The sequence below is a fragment of the Nicotiana attenuata genome, unplaced genomic scaffold (genome assembly GCF_001879085.1).
Source record: "Nicotiana attenuata strain UT unplaced genomic scaffold, NIATTr2, whole genome shotgun sequence".
Lineage (NCBI taxonomy): Eukaryota > Viridiplantae > Streptophyta > Magnoliopsida > Solanales > Solanaceae > Nicotiana > Nicotiana attenuata.
Window position 1 is genome coordinate 229,660 of NW_017671201.1, and position 11,547 is coordinate 241,206.

Here is an 11,547-nt window from a genome sequence, read left to right on the forward strand (position 1 = left end):
CTTGAGGGACATTTTTCCGGAAATCAAACCTAAACAAGGTACTACATCATATGGTAGCCAAAAGTCATATTTAAAATTGTAGCATCCAACTAGTAACCTAGTGAAAAACTAGTTCTAGCTACTGATTAAGTATCTTATTTATGGTATACTTTTCGATGTGTTTGCTAAACTCTAGAAAGATTTTAAAAAACACCTTGACTGTTCCTGCTGAAAAGAAAGAGACACACCTATTACAGAAAATTCTTTTGTCTATTTTTATTAAGAATATAATGAAGTATGTCAGTCCTACTCAAACTCTTTCATATGGCATTTATCAAGAAAGCTGTTCCGCAAAATATTTTGCAACCCCTAGCAAGCAGTTCAAGACACTCGGAATCTGTCAGACCAATGAAGATTAGATGTAATCACACAACCTTATTATGAGCACAACCTCAAGTAAAGCATTTGTATGCCTCAAATACAACAGCTCCAGATTATCTGCTTAAACTAAACAGTAGGGAACTCTTTCTTCCAAGTAAACGCAAACAGAGCGAGAGAACCATGTTCCTATCATAGAATCTTGATGCTATTGACAAAGGAAGCAAAATACAGCATTTCAAGAGCCTAATTTTTTGAGAAAACACGTGGTTCGAGGATTTGCCATTCATAACAGTTCCAGGAAAACAAAAGTAGCAAGAAAAATCCAAGCACATATGCAATGTCTAGAGTGCAACAAACAATTCTTCTAAGAAACCAAGCAGCAATCATAATATTCGGTATGCCACATGTTCAAAATTACAGCTGCAGTAAATCAAAAGCTAAAATATAAGGTGACATTTCTAGTATGCCGCAACAAACCATCTTCCGGTAGGGTCATGCTAAGCAAACTCTTGGTAAACAACCGCAAAATTCGTTGATGATCTTTGGCTGTCAATCAATTTCTTAGCCAATCCTGATAAATGTCGGGACACACAGCTCTGTGAACAAATACCGCATTTTCTTCTCTTTGCTACAATAACAAACTTCTGTAAAGCCACTGCATTCTTTAGTAGACACTTCGAAAGTTCGAAAAGCTTACAAAAGTCCCCTTTAGACCACTTCTTCAAACAAAACCATAGGCAGCCGACAATCTTAGCATTCCTGAGACTTGGAAACACCGTGTTTGGAATCCAACTCAGCAAATTGATGTTATCTACTTCGGCGAAATAGCTTTGCTCAAGCAGGCAGGGGGGATCTTTACACTGGAACAAAGAATATAATCAGGATCCAAAGCAGGTCTACAGCCTAATGGGAGTATTCCGCAGAAGACAAAATAAATGAATCTCACAGTAGAACAATTCTCAAAACCCATGAATCTAGAACAATGCTATATATGCAAATGATTATAATAGCTAATACCTATCAGAAATACTTGTGCAGTACATAAACCAGCAAAAAGAGGTTCAGTTGTCAATGATCCTTTTCCTTTCCTGAGCCCATATACCAGATAGAAGCAACTCTCCTGACCATTTAATTTATTGTGGTATGGTGACAAAATATTCTTAATGATAATTAATGTTCTATGTGCCTTCTCCTTAAGAAACTCGGTCTTTGGAGGGAAGGGTGGGGGTATTTTTAAAACTTCAAAAACCGAATGGATGTAAAAGAAAAAAGAGCATAAATTGAGAGAAATTAAGACCTCAGTTTTGATGTGTATGTTGAGTGACTCCAAAAGAGGAGAGGTTTGCAAAAGGCTAGCTATTCCATACAGATTATATTCTCTTACAAGCCACTTTAGAGTTAAACATTTGCATTTCAATTCTGGAAGCATCACTCCTTCGAGTTGCAACATGAACACGACCTGGTGAAATAATCCCAAAGAAATTAGTAAAGGATAGAGAAAGAAGAAACAACAAAGAAACACTAATCCACAACAAAAGATAGTGCTATGACAAATCCCATCTAACCACTTTAGGGAACAACAGTGTGCAGAAGGCTAACTTTTAAAATAAAGAAATACCAACTTCAGAAAGTAGATAGGAAGAACATAAAAGGTCACAAAATGTGAAGACAAGATCCTTCTGTATACATTAAAAATTTCCCTTTCAATTATTCAACAAACAAAAAAATTCCACCAATGTTCATGTTTAAAAAAGTTCATGATTGTATGATATTCTGGAGGCTCTTCTCTTTCTTAGGTTTACATCCTGAAATTCTTTGCTAAAAAGCAAATAGAGAACAAGGTTTTTTGACATAGAAACAAACCTCTGCAATCCAACTTCCAATTATTAGCTCAGTCGCACAACTCAACTTTTGAAAGTAGTCCAGAACAAGGTTTCTGAAAACTTGATGTTGATCACGGCAACTGTCTTCCTCCCAGCCGTCAGTGATACAGCTAACGCTAAAACTGAGGTTGGCAGTAACCAAAGAGGAGACATTTACTAGCCTACACTTGAGATATCCAAGATCTCCTGAAATCTCAAAATGTTGAATGTGTGGGGCAATAATTTCCAAAGAATCATATCTTCCGCCATGAGAACTGGAATAGTCTGCCAATATTAGTCTCTTTAAATTGGACGAAGTAATTTCAAGACGACGAAATCCCCAAAAGTAAGAAAACCCCAGAGTTTCCAAAGCGGGACAACCTGACAGTAAGTTCACAATATCGTCATCATCTAACCCTATTAGATCCAGCTTTAGGCTCTTTAGAGAGTTCCAAGCTATGACCAGTCCTTCATCAAACACCCATGCGCTTAACTCCAATGACGAACAAGTGTAGATAGATAGAGGCAATTCGTAAGTGACACCTTCACCAACTGAATACAATACAAGATCTTCCACTTTGTTTTCCACAGCATAACTCAGCCATTGGCTGATTTTCGAATCAAAATCCCATTCAGATTGAGATAAATAGAGTTGGAACTGCTATGCTGCACTAAGGTGTCTTTTTGATTTACTTAACAAGTGTGTAGATAGACAACTTGAAGGGGCCTACATTATATCTTGTGATGTCAAAATTAAGCAATTGCCTTAATTTATCTTCTCTTTTAATGAAACAGAACTTTTAAATAGAGCTGTCAAAATGAGCTCAATACGTGAAATGAAAAATGTAAATTTGGCCAAAAAATTGAAGTTGTTATAAATAGAATTGTATTTATAGTGAATGTCTATATTTTAGAGATATTTTAGGGATTAATACTTGGTGGCTAAGTTACTCTTTCCCTATAAATAGAGGGGATCTATTCCATTATAATTCATCCCAAAATTAATAAGAATTCTCTCTCTTTTCTCTGCATTATTGTTTTTCTTCTTTTGTTGTTTTATTTTACGTTATCAGCATGAGACTCTACCGTCTCAAGAAGCTCTATGAGAAGACTAAGAGGGTGTTTGGCTAAGCTTATAAGCTGGTCAAATTGGCTTATAAGCACTTTTTGGCTTATCTACGCGTTTGGTAAAATTAAAAGTGCTTATAAGTTAAGGGCTTATAAGCCAAAAATAAGCTAAAAGCCATAAGTTGGTCTACCCCAACTTATCAAATTTCAGCTTATAAGCACTTTAGGTTTGACCAAAATATTTACTATTCTATCCCTAAAATACTTCTTTTTAAATCAAAACTCTTCGTATACCCAATTCTTGAGCTGCTTATTATTAATTTCAGCACTTTTATCCAAACACGTAACTGCTTATTTTTAAATCAGCTTCAGTACTTAAAAGTGTTTTTCAGCACCTAATACTTATCAGCTACTCTAAATCAGCTAAGCCAAACGGGCTCTAAGTGAAATTTCGGGCAAGAACTATATGAAATGGGTGTTGAATGCTGAAATCTATTTAGATGCAATGGGTCTTGGAGACGCCATTAAAGACAAAAATAAAGCATCTACTCAAGACTGTGCTAAGGCCTTAATTTTCTTGCGTCATCACCTTGATGAAGGGTTGAAAATAAAATATCTCATGGTCAAAGATCCACTTGTTTTGTGGAGAATGACTTAAGGGAAAGATATGACAACTTAAAGGTTTTTGGTCGGTTTGGTTTGGTTTTTGGCTTGGTTCAGTTTTTCGGGTTTTTATGAACACCCCTAATTACTTCAACATTGTTTGCTCAACTCCAGAAAAAACACACATCTCGACTGTTCCTGGTGAAAATAAATGGAGTCCAGAACCAAAATGTGGTCCTTTTGGACCCAAAGAACAAAATTGTCTGGAAAAAAAATATAGTGACCAAAATATGTATAACGTCTTTTTAAAAGACGTTATACCTTAACGGCCGTTTGGCCAGTTAAGGTATAGTGTCTTTTAAAAAGACGCTATATATATATATAGACACACACACACACACACCCACAAATAATTCTTCTGGGCTTAAACTAACATAACAATAATTCAACTGGGTATAGCGTCTTAAGCTAAGACGCTATACCTCAGATAATTGAACCCCCGGACTGGTTTTTGCCTTATTTAAGGACGTAAAGGATTTTGTAAAATCCATTCAGAAATATTCTCAAGTCTTGTGAAATTTTTCTTTGTTAAGTTGTTTTGCATTTTGTCATAACGTCTGAAGAGCGAAGAATTGAGGTTTCACAAGATTAGGGGAGGGGGGGTCGTGGTGGCGAATAACTCAGTAAGCTATAGTTTATCTCCACAGTCTCATGTTAAGTTGCCGCTTACATATAGCGTCTTTTTAAAAGACAATATACTTAACTGGCCAAACGGCCGTTAAGGTATAAGATCTTTTAAAAAGACGTTGTACATATTTTGATCACTATATTTTTTGTTCCACATATTTTTTTTCTTTGAGTCCAAAAGAACCATATTTTGGTTCCGGAAGTCACCTATAACAAAGATGTCGTGTCTATTTATTGTAAGAAATACAAATACAATAAAGAGTATCAGTCCTCAAACTCTTACACATTCCCTAAATTTGTCTGAGATATGAAGATTCGTGAAAATCAAGCAATTAGATGTAATCAAACAGTCCTATTACTACTTCTAAAATCGCCATTTTTGCTGGAATTGAGTGAAGCCATGGTTTTTCAAGGGAGAGAGTTCCGAGAATTTCTTAAATTTTGGGGGTTTCCCCCATTTTTCATCCCTATTCCCTACTTTTAGTTTTTGGAGGGAAACTAGCTCAATATCCTAGATTCGAATGGCATAGTACTTATGAACGAGAAATAAAATTTCCCAAATACTCTTAGCCTGTTTGGCCAAGCTTCTTTTTGGCCAAAAGTGCTTTTTTTGGCCAAAAGCACTTTTGGCCGAAAATTGAAGTGTTTGGCCAAACTTTTGGAAGGAAAAAAAGTGCTTTTGAGGAGAAGCAGAAAAAAGTAGCTTCTCTCCAAAAGCACTTTTTTGAGAAGCACTTTTGAGAAAAATACACTTAAAAACAGTTTTTTAAAGCTTGGTCAAACACTAATTGCTGTTCAGAAGTGCTTTTCAAACTAATTAGCCAAACACAAACTGCTTCTCACCAAAAGTACTTTTGAGAAAAGCACTTTTGAAAAAAAGCACTTCTCAAAATAAGCTGATTTTTGCAGCTTGGCCAAACGGGTTAAGACTGTTTGGACAATATGTAATTGAAGTTGAAAAAAGTATATATTCAAATTTAAAATTAAAAAAAAAATATTTCAAAGTTCAAATTGTGTTTGGATATAAATTTTACTTGAAAAAAATTGATGTTTTATAGTGAACTTTATGATCTCACTTAGAAACATTCAATAATCACTTTTGCAGCTTCAAATTCTTTATTTTAAGTTGAAGTTAACATAATAATAAAATTAAGAAAAACAAAATTTCATTTGCAGATTTCATTATTTGTAAATAATATGTATACCTAAATGATATTACGCAATCGTGCTGTATAAACAATGAAGAATTATTAAAAAGTTACTTTTTTAAGTCATAATTTAGAGGGCGGAGATTCATTGTCTATATCTTGGCATAGAATTTGAACTATTATTGAAGTTAATCCGGTTACTCAAGGTTTGAATGTTTTCTTAACAACGTTGTGCCCAAATTGCACTCACTGTTATTGTCACGTTTTTTTTCTCACTCGGTGTTCAGCATCGTGTTGGGGATCGATTAATTTAGGTTCGTGTTCAAAATTTTACTTTCGAGGTAAAGCATTTTCTACCAAAAAGTTATTATTCGAAAAAATTCGAATCTGAAATATCTACGCCTAAGAATAAGGAGGTATTATCATCCCACCATAACTTTTGCGGGCCGGGTGCTAGTACTGTCATCACATACACAAGAAGAAACTTAGCAGAAATACTACTGAATCTTAATCATCCAGATCTCGCACATTAAGTGCGTTTATTTTTATAGTCTGAATCTTAATTATTCATACCTTAATCATTAAGTGTGCTTGTTTTTTAATTTTACAATCACTTAATGGGTCTGAATACGTCCGTATGATTCAGATCTATAACTGAGACCTAATTTCATTAAGATGCTATCATACATATTCATTATTAACTACCGCCACTGCTTACCATTATCAACTACTACCATGTCGCCACCACCACCACCATACTCAACCACTACCACCACCATACCACTATCATCCTCGATCTTAGCCGCCACCATTATCGACTATTACCACCCACCACCTCCACCACTATCATTCTCAACCACAATCAACACTCATCCACCTCAACTACCACAATTGACCACCCCATCACCATCAACAACCACAGTACGCACTACCCATCATTATACCCTACCACCACCTACCCCCACCTTCCTCAACCACAACTACCATCACCACCTGCCATTATTAACTATCACCACTCATCACCACCATCATCAATCATAATCGCCACCATTACCAATCACCACGAGCTACTTCCCTGAACCACCACCGTTAACCAAAACTACCACCAACCACCATCTCTAGTCGACATTCACCCGTTAGCCATCACCACTAACAACTATCATATTTTTTAAAATTATTTATTTTATTGATAGAATAATACATTAATTAGTATTTTATTTGAATTTTATGTTTATTAAATTCAAATAAAGATTATTTATACATTCAGATGTTAAAAATCAAACAGTCTTAATCATTTAGTATTCAGAACTTAATACACATCTTGATATTCAGATGTGTATTCAGATTCAGATGTCTTAATCTTGATACACATCTTGATATTCAGCTGTATATTCAGATTCAGACATCTTAATCTTAAAAAAATAAATGAGGCCCGAAAGTAAAGTAGCAATTCCTATATAGTGGCACAAGGTCAACTTTAGGCCAAATATACTTATTTGGATAGAGTTTTTCTTTTTGAGAATTATTGGATAGAGTTATGAACATTAACAAAGTCCATAATTTAAGAGAGGAAGCTGATCTTGTATATATATACAGTGGTCGACCTTACATCATAATTTTGTGATGATTAAATTAGGCAATTGCCTCAATTCATTTTCTCGCGTTTCTCAAAAAAAATTTGGAATATTTGTATACGGTCAAAATCAGGGAGCCCGATTTCGAGGTCATAAATTGGGTTATGAGTCCGAGTCCGGGCAACTCGAAATAGAAGTCAGATCCAGTCGAGGGACACATACCTCGAGGAAGCTGATCGAAGGCCTAACATGACCTACATCGAGGGCAGCACAATCTCGAAGTCAATCAAGAAAGAGCGGAAATTTCTCAAGGACACGTGGACCAGGGGATAAATTAAAAGATAAGATTTGTACAAAACGGTACAGGTCCGTACTAGGCTGCTATACACCTGTACCAATAGAATTTTTTACTACTATTAGGAATGTACTATATTGGGATATCCTCCTGCTATATAAAAGGGACCTCAATCATTTTGTAATGACATCTGATATTATTCACTGCAATAGAACATTCTGCTCTGCCTTTCTTGTTTAACATGCTCAACAATTATTCTTCAGCTTTATTGTCTTTACTTTATTGTTCTTAGCTGACCTCGAGGTCCCTGGGATAACCGAGCTCGAGGCCCTTATTGCTCCAACAACACATATTTGGTTCATCTTTCCTTCTTACTTAAGCTTAATATTACTTGTATAATCACTAGTATTAGAATATATCACATATCTTTAAACCACAAATCATCATTAATTGTTACTCATCTTTTTCGAGGTAAACAGTTTGGCACCCATCATGGGGCTAAAGATAATAGTGATTATTTTAGTGCTAGTTTTCTGATATCACACGTTATTCTTCACACTTTTTCTTGTCAAAGATTTTTTTATTTTAGGCCGGAATATGTCTAGCACACAAAACGCACCTGCTCATGATAGTGAGGGACTCAGAGAAAATAATGGTATCGGGCTTGGTGTACCACCCATAAACCCTGAGGGAGTGCCAAATGTGAAGCCAGTTGATATCAGTTCGCACAACGCTCTAAACACGGACGCAGGCACAGACCCCGTGAGGAATGCGCACAGGGAAGCCAGAGCCGAAGGCCAGGAAACGCGAGGATGGAAGAAGGGAGAGTCATCCTCCAAGTAATATTCGAGATGCTGCAAGCTCAGCAAGTGGACATTGCTCAACTTCAGAGTCAAAACAGAACTCCAAACACCGCCGAACCAGTGGACGCCCGGCATACGGAGCCTGCGCCTGAAAGGCCCGATGAAAGTGGCTCGGGGACTGATCCCGCTATTATGAAAATGCTCGAAGGACTGACCAAAAGAATCGAGTCCGGAGAAAAGAAAATTGAAGGAAATGACAAAAAGTCGAGACATACAAATCAAGAGTCGACCAGATACCAGGAGCACCTCCAATTTTGAAAGGACTGGATTCAAAAAAGTTCATACAAAAACCTTTCCTCCCAAGTGCGGCTCCGATGCCCATTCCCAAGAAGTTTTGCATGCCCGATATACCGAAATACAACGGAACAGTTGACCTTAATGAGCATATTACTTCATACACTTGTGGAATCAAAGGAAATGACTTGAATGATGACGAAATCGAGTCAATATTGTTGAAAATGTTCGGGGAAACACTATCAAAAGGAGCTATGATCTGGTATCACAACTTAGCTCCTAACTCCATTGACTCATTCGCTATGTTGGCGGATGCCTTTGTGAAAGCACACGCTGGGGCCATAAAGGTGGCCACAAGAAAATCGGATGTCTTCAAAATAAAACAAAGGGACAAAGAGATGCTGAGGGAGTTCATGTCCCGATTTCAGATGAAAATAGTGGAATTACCGCTAGTCTCCGATGACTGGGCAGTTGAGGTCTTTATGTAAGGTCTGAATGAAAGAAACTCTATTGCATCTCAACAACTAAAGCAGAACTTGATTGAATATCCAGCCGTAACATGGTCGGATGTGCACAATCGCTATCAGTCAAAAATTAGGGTCGAGGACGACCAGTTGGGAGCCCCCTCGGGCTCAGTTCATCCTAACAGGTTCGCAGCCAAGCCCCCGAGGGACATAGACCGGGGATCAAGATTCAACAAAGAACGGTATCAACCATATGCAGATTGAAGAAACAACGGCCCGAGCTATAATACCTTTTGGAGCGATCGAAGAAGTGACCTAGGTCAAGGTTCTCGGGGACTCATAAGCAAGAATGGGTTCGATAAACATGCCGACCCCGCCGAGGCTCCCCAATTATTAGAGTACAATTTCAGCATAGATGCATCAGGGATTGTCTCGGCTATTGGAATAATCAAGGATACTAAGTGGCTCAGGCCAATACAGACCGATCCCTCCCAAAGGAACCCGAACTTGATGTGCAAGTATCATGCCATGCATGGTCATAGAACGGAAGATTGCAGGCAGCTAAGGGAGGAAGTGGCTAGGTTATTCAATGAGGGCCACCTTCGAGAATTCCTAAGTGACCGGGCTAAGATTCACTTCAGGGAGAGGGATGCAAGCAGAAAGAATGAACCTGAAGAACCTCAAGATGTCATCCACATGATCATCGGTGGAGTCGACGTCCCACAGGGACCAATATTCAAATGTACCAAAGTATCCATCACAAGGGAGAAACGGATTTGGGATTACTTGCCCGAAGACACCCTCACATTCAGCGAGGAAGATATTGAGGCTTTATCTCAACCTCACAACGATGCACTGGTAATTTCTATCCTTTTAAATAAAGTTCAAGTTAAACGTGTTCTTGTGGATCTAGGTAGTTCGGCAAATATAATCAGGCCAAGGGTCGTGGAGCAGCTCGGGCTGCTCGATCAGATCATATCGACATCTCGGGTCTTGAATGGCTTTAACATGGCAAGTGAAACAATGAAGGAAGAAATCATCCTTGCAGTTAACGTGGCCGGAACCATACAAGACACCAAATTTCATGTCATCGAAGGTGACATGAGGTATAATGCTTTGCTCGGAAGGCCGTGGATCCACAACATGAGGGCGGTGCCATCGACTCTTCATCAGATGATGAAGTTCCTAATGAAGGATGGCGTGAAACAGTATATGGAGAGCAGCATGCAGCTAAGTGGCACCGGTATCAGCACCGTCCACGTCGGAAAAATCGAAGGACGAACAGGTGGCCAAATAGCAATTACAGCCCGTTTCCTCGGTTGAGCCCGAGGGACAAGTGTTCGATGAACAGGTGGCTAGGGACGAAGAGGAAGATTCCCTTATCCCCCTAACCTTCATTGCCCTCGAGGAATCAGATTCGATGAAATCCACGATCGAAGAACTCGAGCAGGTCATATTAGTCGAGCATCTTCCAGAACGAAAGGTACACCTAGGGACGGGGTTAACCCCCGAACTCAGGAAAAAGCTCATTCAGTTTCTCATCGATTATATTGATTGCTTCGCTTGGTCCCACTTAGATATGACAAGGATTCCACCGGAGATAACTACCCATCGACTGAGTGTCGATCCCAGATTTAAACCGGTAAAGCAAAAGAGGAGACCTCAGTCTGAGGTAAAACATGCATTCATCAAAGAAGAGGTAACCAAACTTCTCAAAATAGGATCTATCAAGGAAGTAAAATATCCAGAATGGCTAGCTAACGTAGTGGTAGTCCCTAAAAAGGGGAATAAACTTAGAATGTGTGTAGATTACAAAGTTTTGAACAAAGCACGACCTAAAAATTCTTTCCCATTGCCCAACATTGATTGTTTGATCGATGCTACAACCGGCCATGAGATCCTTACCTTTCTCGACGCCTACTCTGGGTACAACCGAATTAAAATGACTCCGGAGGACCGAGAGAAAACTTCATTCATCACCAAGTATGGAATGTATTGTTATAATGTAATGCCCTTCGGGCTAAAAAATGCAGGAGCCACATATCAATGTCTAGTTAATAAGATGTTAGAACATCAAAAAGGAAAATCCATGGAAGTTTATATTGATGATATGCTAGTTAAGTCCCTGCGCGCAGAGGACCATTTGACCCATTTGCAGGTAACATTCGACATCCTTAGAAAGTACAACATGAAGCTCAACCCCGAGAAATGTGCTTTTGGGGTTGGCTCGGGCAAGTTCCTAGGCTTCATGGTTCGAACATAGGTATCGAGATCAACCCCGATAAAATCAAAGCCATCGAGGAAATCACTGTGGTAAACAATGTGAAAGCCGTGCAACGGCTGATCGGACGGATAGCTGCCCTAGGTCGATTTATCTCGAGGTCATCAG

The 11,547-nt window shown here is 38.4% G+C and overlaps 1 protein-coding gene across 1 annotated transcript; it reads right to left on the reverse strand.

Annotated features, from left to right (window-relative positions):
* Positions 1-700: 700 nt before the first annotated feature.
* On the reverse strand, positions 701-6,540 carry LOC109206645 (F-box/LRR-repeat protein At3g03360-like). The gene is made up of 4 exons (XM_019369482.1): positions 6,463-6,540; positions 2,224-2,880; positions 1,658-1,819; positions 701-1,220 (listed from the first exon to the last, which is right to left on the reverse strand). The coding sequence occupies exons 1-4, from the start codon at positions 6,538-6,540 to the stop codon at positions 858-860; spliced, it is 1,260 nt and encodes a 419-aa protein (XP_019225027.1). The 3' UTR covers positions 701-857.
* Between the last annotated feature and the right edge of the window lie 5,007 nt (positions 6,541-11,547).

What these genes read in the sequence shown, in the direction of transcription:
- LOC109206645 (XM_019369482.1), bottom strand. Translation starts at nt 6,540, where the DNA reads ATGGTGGCGGCTAAGATCGAGGATGATAGTGGTATGGTGGTGGTAGTG. An exon ending in GTGGTGGTGGTGGCGACATG is followed by an intron (nt 2,881 to 6,462) that starts GTAGTAGTTGAT and finishes GCAGCATAGCAG; the next exon opens with TTCCAACTCTATTTATCTCA. An exon ending in ACATACACATCAAAACTGAG is followed by an intron (nt 1,221 to 1,657) that starts GTCTTAATTTCT and finishes TCTTTGTTCCAG; the next exon opens with TGTAAAGATCCCCCCTGCCT.